This window comes from Primulina eburnea, chromosome 11 (assembly GCF_022965805.1).
Source record: "Primulina eburnea isolate SZY01 chromosome 11, ASM2296580v1, whole genome shotgun sequence".
Classification (NCBI taxonomy): Eukaryota; Viridiplantae; Streptophyta; class Magnoliopsida; order Lamiales; family Gesneriaceae; genus Primulina; species Primulina eburnea.
Window position 1 is genome coordinate 2274109 of NC_133111.1, and position 18431 is coordinate 2292539.

Consider the following 18431-nt stretch of genomic DNA (forward strand, 5'->3'; position numbering starts at 1 on the left):
ACTTTTTTTTTCAAGGATTCCATGGATCAGTTGGGTTTAGCGTTTTTTGTTTCTGAAAAATAGTTGGGTTTAGGGTTTTTTGTTATTTATTACAAGTGGGCTGGGTGGAGTGGGATTTCTATTTTGTCTGTGCCAAAGCATCTATCAAGGTGTTGGCACTTGGGTGGTTTTGTGAATGAAGAAAACGAACATCCAGTCAAATCCAATGCGATATTAGAAAATGGCCAAAAAACTTCAAAAAGAAAATTCAAACCAAGGTAACATAATCCTTTTATATTCATTTTCTTCAAAAAGATTCACCTTTAGTAAAAAACTACAAATGAACAATCTGAAACATTACCGATTCCGGATTTAAAAAAAAAACAATTTTTAGCAATTGATGTAGTTAGTCAAAAAGGAAAAAAAAATCGGTTTTCTTGCATGTAGTTTTAAGCTAACAGCGCCGGCATAACACCATATTTAGACAGACAATGGAGGGAAATCATCTTCATCTTTAAGTGAGTATGAAGACCTCATTGCGATCCTACATTTTCAGGGCAGAGAAACGCTCAAACAAAACACCAACTATATTTAGTAATCAGAGAATCCCGAGATTCTTTACCTATCACGTTCCCTGCTGAATCCAGGTTGTGGCCCTTGCGTCGCGGGGAAACTCCTAGGAGAAGAAGAAGAAGAAGAAGAAGAGGGTCTCTGTCGCCTGCTTATTTCTTGCATGGAGGTTCCAAATGCATGTCCGACCCCAGATCCAACTGTTCCCTCAGGTTCTCGTTCGATGGCCAAGCCATTGCAGTGAGGAGAAGATTGTTGGCGGCTATCAGAGGATGGTGCTGGCTCGTGCAGGCTTCTGTCGAGCATACTTGGCTCCATAAATATTGGGTTCCACTCGTTATTAAGGTGAGACCTTGGTGGAGCCTGACTCCTTCCTTTCAGAGCCGAAGGTCGATAGCCTTGTGGGGGTTGGTTCTGCACAAAAATGCATCCAAATATTCATCCAAGCTCGGAACCTTTTTTCACAAATTTTAATAGGGAAAGCATGAATTTCTATACCGTATTGGGGAAATATGTTCCTGTGCCTCGGGGCTTCGGCATTTCTTCCCATCCAAAAGCCATACCTGGTAGCAGTAAATGTGGCATGGCATACACTGGAGAACCCGGATGGAAGCTATTGGGATGTCGGAAGGAAAACCCATTGGTCGGCAACTGTGATGGAGATTGGACATCATCCTGAGGATTCTTGATCTGAAAAAAAGGAGGGCTTCGAGAGGGAGGCACCGGTGAAGAAGGTACAGCTAATGTATATTCATAACACCGCCGACCATATTCTAACCCATACAAATAACTTTCATAATCCCCAGTAAGATCTACCGAAAAATTCAACAATTCAGGTGTCCCAATCCTATTAGCCGAACCCTGAAAAGTTAATGGCCTTGCGCCATCCATGAGAATGTCATTTGCCTTAACGGAAGAAACACCCGCTTTACTATCATTGCAGTGATCTGAATCTGATTTTATGTTCCTTGTACTCCCGTTATGCATTTTTGAATTGGAGAAAACGAGGTGAGAGGCAAAAACGGGCTTAACAGTTGCACGAGCACTCTCAATAATCGGAACCATAGTGTCAGGAAAGTCACTGGAAATCCCAAGGCCTTGCATACCTGAAGTGGCAAGATCCAATGCCAAGTGAGAGTGATTAACATGTGTTTCAAAGGACAAGATGTCGTTTTTTCGCAACTCTGCCTTAGAAACAGGTAAATCGGTGATGGTACCATTGCAAGTCGGTGGTGGAACAAATTCTTGAACATCATGCCTTTGTCCGCATCTATGCCTAGCCATAGAGTCTGAAAAGAACTTATGCAACTCCTTAGGAATTACATGTTCAGGCTGCAAAAATATTCGCTCAAGTCTCTGAGTACCATAATTGAATGCGCTGCGAATCCGGTAAAAATTTGCTGTACAAAAATAGCAAAATTATAAAGAAATTAAAGGGGGTTTGCTTTCATGTGCAAATATAGAGAAGATCAGATAATTAAATAAATAAATGAACCCAACTATTCCAGTCCATGCTACCTTTATTGACACTACGGCCTAGATTATTCGTCTCCTTTAAGGGATCAATTATGTTTAGATGCTTCTGCTGAAATCCACGGGAATTTGTGGAAGGGATCGAGAATGCTTTAGTACAAGAACTTAAGAAATCATTTGTCAGCATTAAGTCACCACAACAATCTTCCAGTATCTCAGCTGCAAATTAGAGAATGAACAATGGTTTAATTTTAATCTCAAACATCTTAGTTAATGTGATTCAAGGTGTTACTTACGCACAACATCTGGCAACGAGGAAAGTCGAACAGGCCCTTTTAAGCTGATGCAGTAGGTTTCCCAGTCAAATTTACTGAAGTAATCCAAAAATTTACGTAAAACCTATTTACAGAAATTTCAAAAATTAGGTTCTTTTTGTGAGCATAATCTAAACTTTAAAGAGAGTAACTTTCTTAGGAAGCACTCACAGATAAAGGACCGTTTAATGTCGAGTAGAAGAGATGGAAGATGTACAAAACCATAATCTCCAGAGCATATGTCGAAATCAATCCATGATCAGCACCAAGAATACGACTTTCATAATAGCACCAGGCTTTGGTCAGTATAATACTGCGCTTAAACAGATGATCTTTGCCAATGAAGCGATCAACCTGAAACATAAGAAAGGTAAATAGGTCATGAGAAACTATATGGGTCTGCCCTTCTTATACATAATTAGAAAGAAATGTGATGAATTAATAAATATAACAAAAAAACGTAAATCGTCATTTATAGAATCAGAAGATTCATGAAATAATTTAAGAATCTATCGTTGTTAACTAATTTTCGACTTAATCGGATTACATTAATCAACAAATACGAGAATATTTAAAACATCAATCTTAATTCTGGTTCTCGACCATGTGAGTTATGAGTATATGCACATAACATATCTTAATTACTTCAGACTTTTAGGTTCCTCTACCTGCTCAAGAAAACATAAAGCAGACAGGCCACCAATTTGATTGAGGGAGATGTCGACAACAATATCCTGAACAATGCATTTCACAATCTTAACCTGCACCAGAACGTCAAGGTCAAGGATCTAGAGAAAGAAGCACACCGGGATGGTGATTCATAAAACACCTTCAAAAGAATTTTTGAATCTTCATTAGAAAGTGTTGTAAAAAGCATGGCACTAGGGTCATTTAAAGTTCAACAAGTTATTAATTTAGCACATAATATTCTCTCAAATAATTTATGGCACTAGGGACATTTAAAGTTCAACAAATTATTAATTTAGCACATAATATTACAGCATTCTGAATTAACAGAAGATAGGATGATGATGAAAACCAATTTAAAAGAAAAGCATGCAAATTAATTCAAGTGCTGATAAAGTTCTTATATTCTGCAAGTGGAAACTTATACACCGTTTATTTTGGGTTATTTTCACACTTGCCCTAATTTAGAACATTGTCATATACGGAGTTGCCATGATATCATATTTGTTGCAAAAGAGAAATCTTATCCTCATTCACAGGCAGTCAGCTGCTAGGTAACTTGTTTTCAACTCAGCAGCCTGTCACAGTCATCTGTATGTCCAAATCTACAGCACTAAAACAAGCTATCTTTTTTACCAATACACGTCGTTCCAAGTAGCAAGGAGCTTGGTTCCCATCAAACATGCTTGGGTACGGGTTTCGTGAATTAAGAGACAAATGTTTGGAGTGCTCCTCAGTTCTCACAATGAGTCCATCCAGTTCAACCCCAACTTAATCTGGGATCAATGTGGCTCCAGGAGTCGAGATGGGTAGGGGCGCCTCTACACCAAAAACCCATGCTTAAATGTCTACCTTTTATACATGATTTTGGATAGAACATGCCCTCTTGGTTAACCTTTAATTATGATCCATTACCTCAACAGCTCTGAAGCAGCCTCGGTAAATGCATTCCAGCTATAATAAAGTGTTATACAAACATATATCTTTTTCTCTGGAAATACTCGTCTATAACCAAAACAAAATGTGCTTTATGGTTATAACCCTTGTATTGTTTGACCAAATGCATCAGACTATTGTACATCATTTACATGTTTTTTGTTAAGTATTCATTTCATATGATGCCTCTAACCTAGTTTCCCACTATTTGATTTCAAAGGAGAAAACGGTGCACCAAGCAACCATTTATGTTGGACCATCAGATCCTAGAATCATAAAATGTATAGTGGAAGCAACATTGAGTAGATATTGGGAAAACTTATGTCAAGTATGCTGACAAGGCCTGAATTTTTGAAGTAAAATTTAGCGAGATAGAAACCTCAGCATGGATTAGCTGGACATCCTTTACAACAAACTCGGCTTCCTTATTTTTTGCCTCCTCTTCCAGAGCAAATTTTATTTCATCAGCCAACTTATCTTCACTATTCGCACCACCAAAGGCAGTCAGATCAATGTCTCCATCAGGGAGATAAGTTTTCAACGGCACAGAACCATAAGGAAATACCTGCAAAGTCCAAATCTTTAACGTTACAAGGAAAAAGGTTGATTGACCGGAAAAACTTCCATGCATCAGTTACAAATTCCAATCAAGGATAGCAAAAGAATTTAGTAACATTCTATTTCTTCACAGGTTTCTATCCATTCAGATCTATTATGGCACAAATTCCACCATCAAAAAATAATACTATTGCTACATAAAAAGATTTGATAAATACTTAAGCAGAAAATGGAAAGCACGTCATTCCAACATGGCCAAAATTGACAATAAATTAAAGTAAGCAGAAAACCGGCAGGCTTGGCCCGTTTTGACAGCTCTAATCTCATCGGTTTTCTGTTTTTCAAGTAAACACTGATTTTATCTTGCACAAAATCTGGTGGCATTCGATTCATCGCTATAAACTATCATTTTTAGTTCGTTAACTTGTTAAACCCTTCTTCTAATCACTAAAAGTTGCAAAAGCTGCCGCAATAGATTTTACAGCAGAAGACAGTATGCTGCCACGCACGATTGTAATGTTTTTCTCCCACATACCAATGACAGTGACCAATTCCAGACCAGCACGTGTTAAGAATCGATGGAAAGTTCTCTAAAAATATTGGATTGACCTTGATAAAGGGCTTCCAAGAAACCAATCACTCCCTGGTACATGGTATGTTCCTTATTTCTTAAACATCAATCATAAAAGGTACGCCATACATGCTCGTACCCATAACGGTTTTTTTCTTTCCTTTGTTGATAACCACCAATCGCGAATCAGCGCGTGTAGAGAATTGATGGAATGTTATCATGAATATTGGATTCACCTCAATAAAAAATCTGTTCCTAGATATCTATCCTACTTTGCATGTTTCAAACCCTCTTAAAAATTAAATCGCAGAAGCTACTTTAATAAATACTATAAACAGATTACATTTTTCCGATCGTACGGATAACAGCAACCAATTTCAGCGACCACGTGTAAAGAATTGATGGATCATTCTCACAGATCCAAGATACCAAGCATTCCCTATTGCTTGGCAAGTTCATAACCCCTTAAAGATCAACTTTTCATATCCTCGAATTGTTTACATTCTTCAGTTCAAACAAATTAATTTATGAAAACTCAGTTTACCACAAGAACTATCCTTGTCAGAGCAAATTATCATTGAAATAACACAAAAGATAAAGTTTAGAACATAGAAAAACTAGAAGCCTCTGCAATTCAATCTCCCAATAAAAAATTCCTCAAACCCTGAAAAAACAAAAGTTAGCCACAATACCCACACCCACAAATGTTGCAACTCGCAAACAAAACATGCTTTCAAATGCATCTAACAGCATGCATCGCAAAAGCTAGACTAGTGCGATCAAACTTTATACCTCAGCACCAAGACGATTCCTAATGAGTCTTTGAACGTAACCAGTAATTTTCCCTCTCCTCTCTTCTGATGCAGCAGTTAGCTGGACCTTCTGAATTAGCTCATGTGCAGCCTGTTCCGTCTGGGCCCAACGCTCCGGTCCGAAATCAAACTGATGGGAGTCAAAGATCGATGATGAAGGTAAAGTGACTTTAGCGGCTGCGCCGACCGGAAGATCAACCATTTAATCTCTCACAAAAAACTTAAACAAAAAAAGCTACGCACTTTAATTATCTCTACACAAAACTGATATCTTACAACAAAAATCACCGAACCCTTTTCATTATAATCACATACACAATCAAAAATCAAGTTCCGGTGTTGGAAAATCAAGAATCAAGAATGCCCACAAAGATCAACAAAAGTTACACATTCTTCTTCCTCCACCCGCGTGTGTGTGAAATGGGTTCTGGTCTGAAGGTATAAGATTCGAGGAGATTAATGATTAGAAGGTCACGAGGGTTTAAAGATCGAAAAGAAAGATTTAGGGGTCCGTACATACAATTACGCTCATTCACAAGTGATTTCAGTTGGGTTGAGCAAATTAGATTATACAAATCTATATTTGTAAGACTGCTGCGGTTTCTTGACCGCCGATTCCCTGCCTTTTAAATTTTCCTTTTTAAAAATTAATACACGATTAGTAATTCCTCGCAGAGTTGTTATTTTAATCGAGTGTGTTATATAAAGAAAAAACAATTAGTTTTTTATTGATATTAAAATAATATACTTTTCGTTATTTTCAAATTTTATGATTTTACAATTAAAATTTTTAAATTAAAACAATAATCATAACATTACATAAGAATCACATATTATAATACGATTCATATTTAAAGCGAAAAGTAATATAAAAATTAATACTTTTAATTAATCAGATCTAATTAAATATTTTTTTGACAAGATTGATTTATAAGTTTATGTTTTTGTGACATATATTATATCGATTTAGATACTTTACATGTATCGTTCATTATGATTACGATATAATAAAAATACCGATATCTATTAATTAATGGTTGATAGCCAGAATCAAGACTTGAGCATTTTTTTTTTCCATTTTTATGAAGGGAAAAAAATAAATGTGCTTTTGCTTAAAGAGAGTTTTAATTGTTTGATGATTGAATATTCGTTTTTCTTTTTCCTTCTATTCAATATGTGTGCATATTCTGCCAAAAATGTGTGTGCATATAAATAATAATATAATAATAATGTATCTTCTGCACACATCCGGAAAGAAAAGGAGTAAAAAATGGGCATATCGTGTATTTTTTAAAAGAGTGGATCATTTGTGAGACGGTCTCATGAATTTTTATTTGTGAGATGGGTCAACCCAACAGATATTCATAATAAAAAGTAATACTCTTAGCATAAAAATTAATGTTTTTTCATTGATGACCCAAATAAGATATTTGTCTCACAAAATACGACCCGTGAGATCGGCTCACACAAGTTTTTATCTTTTTTAAAAAAATAAAATTTATGAGGTATGGACCTCTTGGAAATAGGGTGAACAACTACTATACAATTAAATATAAAAGTTTTTATTATAATAATTGGGATCGGTTACTTATATATAATTGTAATCTAGTTCTTATTATATTTTCATTTATATTTAGATCATGCATATTATGCTTTATCATTTGTATCTAAGTTTTTCGACCTTCCTTTTCGTATATTAACATGAGTATTAGTCATGAACTCTCGCATATCTTAACTTGAGCATCTGTTGGTCGTCTTTGTACGTGCTCACATCATTTCTTGCACGTTTTCCTCATTTTTTCTTCGACTGACACGAGCTCAATTTTCCTGCTAATATACTTGTTTCTTAGCTTATACATTATTTCAAATCTGCACATCCATCTTAGCATATGAGAGGGTAAAATATAATTACATAATTCTTATAAATTTTTAGGTTGTGACACATACAATACAATCTGTATTCAATTTTTTTTTTTTTTAAAAAAATGAGATTTTAACACACAACAATCGTATTCCCTTGATGTACATGGGCTTATACAGAGCCCAAAAATGATTATATTGACCATTGTAATTTTCCGGGAAAGGACAAACCTACGCATGCGGCCCAATCCCTTTGAACTTTGGCCCAAAATCAAGGCAATTGGAGTTATGTTTTTAATATGACATCTCCATATTTATATGGACTCTATGCTCCTCGAGATGTCTCGAAAACACAAAATCCACAAGCTTAATTTTACCTACTAATCTTCTTTTTTTTATAGAATAGTTCACAAAAATTATATATTGACGATATAAATCATGAATAGCCTAGCTATTTATGATATTTTGTCAACTTATAGCGGGTGGAAAAATCAACATAAAGAAATCCAGGTTACGTTTGGATCGAAGAATTTGGATTTGATGAAGTATTTGAGGGGGTGATTTGTAATGATTTCGTATTGGAATGAATTAGAAATCCATGACAAAGATTTAAAAAATAATTATTTTCGATTTAAAATGCATTGTCAACCGGGTTTGCTCAAACAAACCAATAGATTTGTTATTATGAATTTAAAATCTGTAACTTTAAATTCATTCGTCCAAAAATAACTTAATTGTATTTTGATATGTTATTTACCAACTGTGCATGGTTTTTGTGATCACTAATGAGGTAACTCTCACATATTGAAAATGATTAAGTATATCAAAATTGTATATATAATCTATGAGTGTCACTTCACCTATGTGTCTACCAATAAAATGTCATTCACGTGTTGTAATTTTCATATATCTCAAATATTACTTGTAAGTTGTAACATGATACATGACTCTTTTTGGGTTTCATTAAAATTTATATCCCAAATCTCCCGTGTAATGCCCAAGAATTTGATTACCGTAATCTGAGATGATTTATTGATTATGAATGGATATGAGTATAGTTGGACCGCTCCGAGACCAAATTGGTTAAAACATATGAGTTATGTGATTTTCGGGCAGAACCTGTGGCGCCCGAGCGGTAGAATATTACCGCCCGAGCGCCAGTGGATAACAATTATAGTCACGGACAGAGAGTTCCGCGCTCGAGCGGTATTATGCGACCGCCCGAGCACCGCTTGGGAAATACGAAAATGTGCCACCTAGTCTCGGACATGCAAGTTGGTGTGTATATATATATATATATATATATATATATATATATATATATATATATATATATATAGATAAACAATGGTAATCCTTCAGAAGAAACGATAAGAATCGAGAAAAAAGTTCTGAAATAGGGTTGAAAATCCTTACGTTTTTTGTGAGAAATCCGTCCGTCCGATTTTGAATCCGACTTCGGTATTGAGTTCCTATCGACGTAGGCTACAACTGGACGTAAGTTTTACTACGTTTTGATATGTTCTGAAATTATGGTATTGTCAGAATCTGATATGATTCATATATGATGTTCTTGGTATGTTAGACATCGTATAATTGAAACTGGATTGAGGAACAGACACCAGAGGAAATTGTTATGATTTTTAGAGTTGAGTTGATTGAGAATTGATATCAGAATTGAGTTGTTATTGATTATGAGGTGTTGGAATTGATATCTAACTGATATGATATGGCTGGATATATTGAGATTATTCCGTTATGTTGTTGAAACAAAATTTGATTGAATTCTGTTTATATCCAGTATTGATTTGAACGGGTATTGATAGTATACTCCTTGGTATTGTCATTGCCAGATTGATATTGACATGTTTTGAGTTCGAGACTTCGACATAGTCTGAGTATCAGAAAGAAAGGTATAAATTAATGTTGAGTTGAGATTGCACAACTCGAGTGAGGTTTGACTCGAGTCTCCCTAAATCACATACTTAGTTTATTACATTGATAATTGTAATTGATGAGATTGATGTTTGTAGTCTATTGATTTATAGTCACTGCATGTATTGACTACTGATTCGTTTAGTCATTGGCTGATTCGCCTAGTCACCGACTGATTCGTCTGGTTATTGACTGATTCGTCTAATTATTGACTGATTCATCTAAACATTGGCTGATTCGCTTAATTATTGACTGATTTGTCTATTTATCGACTGATTCGTCTAAACTTTGGCTGATTCTCTTAATTACTGGCTAATTCGTCTAGTATTGGCTGATTCGCTTAATTCTTGACTGATTCGTCAATTCTGCGGCTGTTTCGCCCAGACACTGGATATAGGAATTATATCGATGCCGTTTAGGGTTGAGTCATTCCTATCAACGGAAATTCGATATAGTTCTCAATATCCAGACATCGGGATCCCTAGGTTAGAGTTGAGTCGAGTCTGAGACGACGCATTGTTTGAGTTGAGTTTGAGTCTGAGTGTGATTCATTGCTTGATATTGAGTTATGTTTCTGAGTTGATACATATTATGAATATTTGTTATTATGCTTTTATATATGTTTTTATATGATTGCATATATACATTGTTTATACTGAGATTTATTCTCACCGGAGTTATCCGGCTGTTGTCTTGTTTTGTATGTGTGCATGACAACAGGTGGGACAGGTTCAGGGTTGAAGAGATGAAGAGAGATCATGATTAGAGTGGAGGCTCCGGACTTGGATTAGAGATATGGTTATACACTTGATATTAGATGTTGAACTTTAGTTGAATAAATGTATGTGATACAGCACTTGTACTTTTATACTGAGTTGTATATACGTTTTATTTCACTACGTTCCGCATTTAAAAAAAAAATTAGACCATGTTTTATAATTGATTAATAGTCCCAATGATGATTAAGAACATGATTAGCGTCTGGGTCCCTACATCGCGTGTCCAATATTGGACCAAAATGTACATGAAACTTTTATTATAATTAATTTAAAGAAGTTAGTATTTATATATATATATATATATATATATATATATATATATATATATATACACACACACACATTTCCAAAGTTAATGTAATTTCAACTCCCACCCAGCAGCTGATTGAAGCTTGCTTGGCGTGGGTCATATTATATCTGAAAATTTGAATGCATTACGCCAACTGTATTACATCAGTTTGACGGGGCAGCCTGTATGCTATGGATTAATTAGTCATCTAATAAATGTACTTGTTCGGAAAATTGGAAACATGTATATAGTATAAATGACATAGATAATATATAAAATTGAAAAAAAAATCTAAAATATGGAGTTTTTCAAATTTTAGATTTAATAGTTAATATTCAAATAATTTTGTTTCGTAATTAAAGATTACTTTAATATCTTCTAAGAATATATTCAAAAAATCTTATCAAGATCAACACAAATATATATACATATATATATTAAAAATAATTAATGCACAAAAAGAGTAATGAGACGAACGAGATACGAAAGAATAGAAAGATAATTTTTTGAACATCACAAAGACGAAGCATTGTTGTTTTATCGTGTTGTTGTGACGTGTTAGACATCTGAAGACAACAATCGTTTAAAGTGTTGATTGAATAATTGTTTAACTGCTCCGAATTTCAGCCACAAAGATGTGCATTATTGTGTTTTCGATTATTTTTGTTATTGATATTTAGTATGCATTTTGCTAAGGGTGTCAAAATACAATACGACCCGTCAACCCGACACGACCCAACACGAAAAAAATCAGGTTCGGGTTTGGGTTATTCGGGTTCGAGTTGATGTCAGGTTAGATGGGTTTCGGGTTGGGTAGGGTTGGGTCACGAGTTGACCCGGATTTTTTTTTTTGAAAAATATCACCTATATTTTTATATATTATATGTTTGAACAAAATTTATCGTATATCTATATGATAAATTTTCATCATTTAATATTTATTTTGTATATTTTTTAATAATTGTTTATTTGATTTAGTAAATATACTTTTAATTTTCTACGATTAAACTTTCAAATTTAAATCGAAAATTTTGTTATTATGTGATTAAATTAAAAATATTATTATTATTTTTTATTTTTTCGAATTTATTTCATTAATTTTTTTAAAAAAATAAAAATAATAAATAAAATTCGGGTTAGACGGGTTAGGTGGGTTGAGTCGGGTTAGACATGTTTGTGTTCGGGTTGTGGGTTTTCGTGTTGAAAAAAAATTGCGGGTTGACCCGAAACCCGACCTACCCAACACGATTGACACCCCTATGTTTTGCTTACTTAACTTGTTAAGAAATATATTTTTTTGTTTCTTCACTAGTACTTATTTAGTAAATTCGATTTTTTTTCTCTAGTGAGTATTTTTCTTTGTAACATCACACAAGTGTGTTCGCTTGTACATAATTATATGTGTATCATTTGTAATTAAGTTATTTATTTGTTTGTTATATTATTATGATGTATCTTTTTATTATATGTTATGACATCTGAGACAATACTTGTCATAGCGCCGACATGATGTTTTGTCACGTCAATATTCTTGATTTAAAAAAAAAAAACTTTAAAAATTGAGAATATGTTATGATTAAAACTAAAACTTGAAAATACAAAATCATCAAATCTGCAATATGTCCTCTTATTATTTGGAAACTTAATTTTTAAAAAAGACCTGAATAATAAATAACCTACCCCACGAAGACTTAATTCAATTTTCATTACAGATTGTGCATGTGAGTTGTGACACTTATATGACATCCACTGTCCTTTTGAAATGGGCAGATATTATATTTATTAAGCATTAAATTTTCAAACCACCACCAAATTAAAGTGCTACAGTCTACAGTCCCTGAGTATGCATCCTCAATAATACTATACTATATATATATATATATATATATATATGTCACATATTCTGAAAGACAGACATGCATAAAAATACATACAAGTTCAATTCCCTTGTGTAAGTGTTTCCAACAATAACAATGGCAATCAGCTCTCGTTTTGTTCTTAAAGCTACGTGCCTGGTTCTAGTCGCGTTGGCGGTGGCCACACCTGCGGCAGAAGGGCAGCTCTCCTGCGGCCAGGTGACGAGCGCCTTAGCTCCTTGCTTCGACTACGTGTTGCGCGGCGGCCTAACCGTGCCTTCTAATTGCTGCATCGGTGTTAAGTCGCTGTACAAGGAGGCGGCCACTACCGCCGACCGGCAGGCTGTTTGCTACTGTCTGAAAGCCGTCACCAACTCCGCTTCTAGTCCTGTCATCGCCAACGCCGCCAGCCTCCCCAAGAAATGTGGCGTCATCCTTCCATATACGATCTCCCCCACCATTGATTGCACAAAGTAACCAAAAACAATTTAACTTATATATGTCGTCCAGCTTCAATAAATTGTTTATCCAATTAATCCAATGCTAATTCATTGTTGCAGAGTGCGTTGAAATACAAAGATCAAGCGTATCGGACGAGCAACGGGGATCTACACCAGGAATAATATATAGCAGGATCATAATTATTATGAATTCTGAGTTTTGGATTGCTAAAATTTAAGGCTTATCGTATGCTTGAAGTCTTAATTATTAAATATTATGTCCATGCATGGATGCATGCAGTACCTACTATATGTTCCTATGTTTTGTTTAATTTGAAGTCCGTTTCCGAGTAAGAGAGACCGATAATGCCTTCTCGTTTAATTTGACTATATTTGTACATGGCCTCCCTTATTCTTCTTACACCTTAGGCTTAATCAAACATTTGAATATGACAGTAGCAAGAATGAACAACTAAATAACATCCGAGAGGTATGTATACTGGACAGCGAGGGTAGAGTACATGCTACCTGTGGGGCAGTGCCCTCACAGGATCTCAGCCATTGATTTTACATGGTGATTAAATCTGAGCCTTTGATCACTTCATGGGGTATATTATGTGTGTTTAAATCTGGGCCGTTGATCACTTCATGGGGCAGTGCCTCACAAGGTAGGATGAAATAAACCGACAGCGAGGGGGAAGATCTAAATAATTCAAAATTTGAGGTTTTCTTCGTTTGGGTTATTTAACCGATCGAGAATATGATCGTTAGGAGTACGTAATTAACAAGTGACTAAAATTCTTATGGAGTTGGAAAATTAATTCTTATATTACCAGCCAAAACTAATCACAAGCCTCTCCATTTAATTATTTTTTCCCTAAAAAAATTATATGTGAAGGCAAACACAAAATAAATAAGAGGACTTGCTTTTAAATCCTTAAATCTAAACATAGTTCGTGTTCAATCACTGTCAAGGAAAAAAAATTTATGCACTTCTTGGTTCATACCAAAAAAAAAGTAATAATAATTACACTAAGTGGACTCACATATATTTTCAAAGATAAAATCGATATAAAATATTGGAATTATGGTATCTATATATGGTATTTTGAGTAGTTATTGTTTTAGATATGATACAAAAAATAATATTTTAAATATAAAATTGGAACATTTTATTAATAACATTTGTTTGGATACTCAAATATCATATATTAATATTAGAATTTATATTTTTAATATTGATTTTTATCCGATATGAAATATGTGTTATTAATATCAATATTTTTTTATATATTTAAATACTCAAAAATAGTATATTATTATCGAATTCAAATCATTTAATAATCAAATACCATATATTAACATCGTATTTTAATATTTCATATTATATTGATTTTTATTCGAAAAAAGGTATATTAGCCAAAAGAGTGCATATAACATTTTTTTAGATAAAAGATTATAAACACATTTTTTTTTCTGAAACCACAACCCAAATTTGAGTTTAGAGATTTAAAAAACAATTTACCCAATAAATAACTTTTTGAATTCGGTAGCTTTAGTGGTCGTCAATTAATGTCTGGTTCACCTTTCTCTAGTTCCGAGACAATTAGTATTTCTGAAATTAAATGGGCCGGCATGGCATACTGCACGAAATTGACACGCGCGCATTTAAGTTTTTACAATTTTCGAAGTGGAACTGTGCACTATAAAAAAACCAAACTTGTTATCTCACAAAATTAATTAATAGGACTATTTTACGGAAGTTTTTTAGCAAATATAGATAAAATCGGGAATGAAATATTTTGTTATTTTTGTAAAGCAGAACATTATTTTTTAAAAAAAATGGGTTACAATTCTAAATTAAACATGTTATTAATTATTAATCTATATCACATAAATGACAGAAAAATAATTATGTGATTTCTAAAACACAAAAATAACATAAACACTCATGTATGTGTTGATTAATTAGAAAAAGGTATCCGTAGATGAAAAGGCAGTTGATCATAAATGTATATGAATAATATATTGTATGTATCAGAGTTTAGTGTTGTACTCTAGTGTTGTCAACACGAGGCACAACATGCAGCGTAAATTGATTATTTAACATACACGTAAAATTTTAATGAATAAACATCAGTTTTAAATTATGCATAAATGTACTTGTGCAACACCTGATGTCTAAAATTTCACTAGAAAATGATGTAAATTATTTACACAAAATAATATTAATGAAATTAACAAAACAAAATTACTTGACACTCTAAATAATTACAATCACAAGATGCATAAACCAAAGTTGCTTAAAAACAATAGAAGAACATTTTTTGATCAATACTTTGCGTCAGTATTGTTCTGCATGTGTTTGCAACGCGAATCAGCAACACGTTATAAACTTGAGTCGATCACTCAAATTCTTCAGCATGAAAGTTGTTTATAACTTTGAACGTCGTGTATGTTCAAAGAAAAACTCCAGCAACTATGTAAAAATCCTCTCCAAATAGTAGATAAATACCAAAAACAAATCATATATGATACATGTCAAAATTAGATTAGGTTAAACAAGTTTAAAAATGCAAAACACTTATATTTAAAATTAAATAAAATACAAATATAAATTAAGAATAAAATATTTTCTTTCAATACCACCTCCTTTGATTTATCGATGGTTTGATTCGAAGAGTAACTCGTTCTCCACGTTTTTCTATTTCGTCGTACTGATATTATCTGCAATTGAGTGGATATATTTTTAGATATAATTAAAATAAAATAATCTTTGGTGAATTAATAATTTTGGATTCGGCCTATTAAATTTGCAAATTTTAATATTAATATATTAAAATATAACTTACGTTTATTTTGATTCAATTAATGACGTGATATCTACAAGTCAACGATTTTTCAATATAACATCATTATTTTTCAATGCAACAATATCGACAATTAGATGAAAATATTTGACAACTAAAAGTTAGTATACATGTCAAAATCAAACATAAAACCTTAGTCGACCAAAAACTCAAACTTGTATAAATTAATGTGGAAAAAACTATTTTACCTTAGACAAAACAACTTTTAATAAAAATAATATAATTTTGTTTTACAAATAAAAATATAAATTTTACTATCACCGACATAGTACAATAAATTATTTTCTCAATGAAGTGTCGATGTGGAAAAATAGGCCATTTCTATTAGGATGTTGAAACTTTGATTAGATTGAAAAAATCGTAAAGCCAAACTTAAAAACCAAATCCCAAACCAATTCGAAAAACAATTTTTTTTTTTAATTTTGATATAAATATTAAAAGAAAAGTTTGTTTTGTTTCGAATTCATATTATATATGTTAAAATCGAACTGATTAAAAAACAAAAATTTAATTAATTAGTAATTTTATTTATAAATTTTTTAGATTATATATTGTATGAAATAAATTTGTGTGTAGAGACAATAATGAATTGTTTGCATTAAACACGCATGAAATGCCCTGAATAAAGCTTTTGAAATAATTAAAATCCAACTGTCCACCAGCCAAATTTTGACTATTTCATTAATTCCTCCGAAAGCCATCCGTAGCTCTCTATAAATATAAACTTCCTAGCAAAGAAAATCTACTCAAAAACTCCATTCTTCCTGAGCCAAATTGATCAACCTGCAATGGCAAGCTTTTCGGCAAGGAAGACGTCGTTGAATCCAATGTCCGTTGCACTACTAGTAATAATCGCCGCGGCGCTGATTGCTCCGACCCCTACGGCGGAGGCAGTGGTTTCATGCAACTCAGTGCTGACCACTCTGTCTCCATGCCTCAACTTTGTTCTGGTCGGAGGTGCTGTTCCACCAACGGACTGCTGCTACGGCGTAAAGTCTGTTGCAAACGCCGCCACCACCAAAGAGGACCGCCAGGCCGTGTGCTCGTGCTTGAAATCCGTTGCTAGCTCCGCCACCCCAAGCATCATTAACAACGCCGCCGAGCTCCCAGGAAAATGTGGCGTCTCTATTCCCTATAACATCAGCCCATCCACTGACTGCTCCAGGTACATATACCTACATATATATATATACATGCATTTGTCTTCGTTCTAATAATATTTCCTTACATTTATAACATATTGATTGTTGCTTTTCGTTGCAGGGTGAGCTAAGTAAAGTTATGGAGTTGGAACAAAGATTTTCCCTCGTTGACCACAAATTTGTTTGGAGAAAGTATTGTTACGTACGTGGCTTATGATTAAGAAGAAGTTTTAGCTAGTATTAAGTAGTAATTTAAGGTTTGATTAAGTACTTAAATATTGCTACCTATTAATGAAGACGATGTACTGCCCTTATTTTGCATATTATCAATTTTAAATGCATGCGCATGCATGGAATTGGCATTAATTTACATGCATATATACTCATAATAACAACAGAAAACATTCTCTCTTTTTTCTCATGAGGAGAATGTGAAATGTCCAGAATTAGGGATTTGGATCCTCTACTGTGTTTTCACCAATTGTTGTGCATTTTTTTACACGAGCTGGTCACCTGATCATCTCGTTTAATTTGAAGAAATTTTAAATTTACCCCATGGTGTGATATCCATAAGATGATCACGTGATCATCTCGTGTAAAAAATACACATCAATCACTAAATATTGTGTTTTCAACACATCAGAGGATCCAAATCCTCAACAATTAGATAAGAAAAAAAAGAGAGAATGCGAAGCTATATATATACATAATTAAAATTTTAAAAATGCATTTTAATTTTAATTTTAGATATTGTCATACTTGGTACTTACATGTTACGATATTCCAAGTTGAATCATAAATTTTTAAAAATGATTGTTTATTTATTTTTTGAATTTAGTGAATGAAACTATATATATACCCTAAAAAAGGAACAAATTAAACCATTGTTGAACAAATATAAATTGCAATTAAATATCCTTAAAATGTCATCGCGCAACCACTTGAAATATATTGCAACCTAAGCTATTAAAATTCAACGTTATTTTCACGAATCCTTAATAATAAACTGAATGTAATTTTTTCAAATTTAACTATTTGCTCAGGTAAATATCATTTTAACATTGTATTTAAATTAAAAATTGTGCATTAAATATCGATTTTACTCTTGTATAGTTAGTGATAGAAACACATACTTGGTTATTTTTATTGAAAAAATTTGACATACTTTCTCTCATTATATTTGAATTTTATATATTTACAAAATCATATAAAAATTGGTCCATGGAATCTAGTTTTGTACCAGTTGAATCTTTCTGATTCTGATCACTATGGGCTGAAATTTTTTTAGTCTGAATTATTGGGCCGGAGTGGATTCTGGTTGAAGCCTATCGAGAGCCCGCTTTCACTCCCGAATGACACC

At 33.3% G+C, this 18431-nt stretch overlaps 3 protein-coding genes across 4 annotated transcripts; 2 read left to right on the forward strand and 1 right to left on the reverse strand.

Moving 5' to 3' along the window:
• Positions 1-250: 250 nt before the first annotated feature.
• On the reverse strand, positions 251-6487 carry LOC140804210 (uncharacterized). 2 transcript variants are annotated; one of them, XM_073160067.1, is made up of 10 exons: positions 5881-6487; positions 4339-4524; positions 3005-3097; positions 2508-2690; positions 2319-2421; positions 2068-2241; positions 1767-1949; positions 1048-1655; positions 602-963; positions 251-523 (listed from the first exon to the last, which is right to left on the reverse strand). In XM_073160067.1, exons 1-10 carry the CDS (start codon positions 6100-6102, stop codon positions 460-462), a joined length of 2178 nt encoding a protein of 725 aa, XP_073016168.1. In that variant the 5' UTR covers positions 6103-6487; the 3' UTR covers positions 251-459. The 2 variants fall into 2 exon arrangements, with proteins under 2 accessions (XP_073016168.1, XP_073016167.1); XM_073160066.1 differs by having other exon boundaries at positions 1048-1949; positions 5881-6486.
• A 6182-nt stretch (positions 6488-12669) lies between these two features.
• On the forward strand, positions 12670-13369 carry LOC140804933 (non-specific lipid-transfer protein 1-like). The gene is made up of 2 exons (XM_073161090.1): positions 12670-13092; positions 13180-13369. Exons 1-2 carry the CDS (start codon positions 12737-12739, stop codon positions 13187-13189), a joined length of 366 nt encoding a protein of 121 aa, XP_073017191.1. The 5' UTR covers positions 12670-12736; the 3' UTR covers positions 13190-13369.
• Positions 13370-16699: 3330 nt separating this feature from the next.
• LOC140805049 (non-specific lipid-transfer protein 1-like) lies at positions 16700-17416 on the forward strand. Its single transcript, XM_073161234.1, has 2 exons — positions 16700-17094; positions 17193-17416. Exons 1-2 carry the CDS (start codon positions 16718-16720, stop codon positions 17200-17202), a joined length of 387 nt encoding a protein of 128 aa, XP_073017335.1. The 5' UTR covers positions 16700-16717; the 3' UTR covers positions 17203-17416.
• The last annotated feature ends 1015 nt before the right edge of the window (positions 17417-18431 follow it).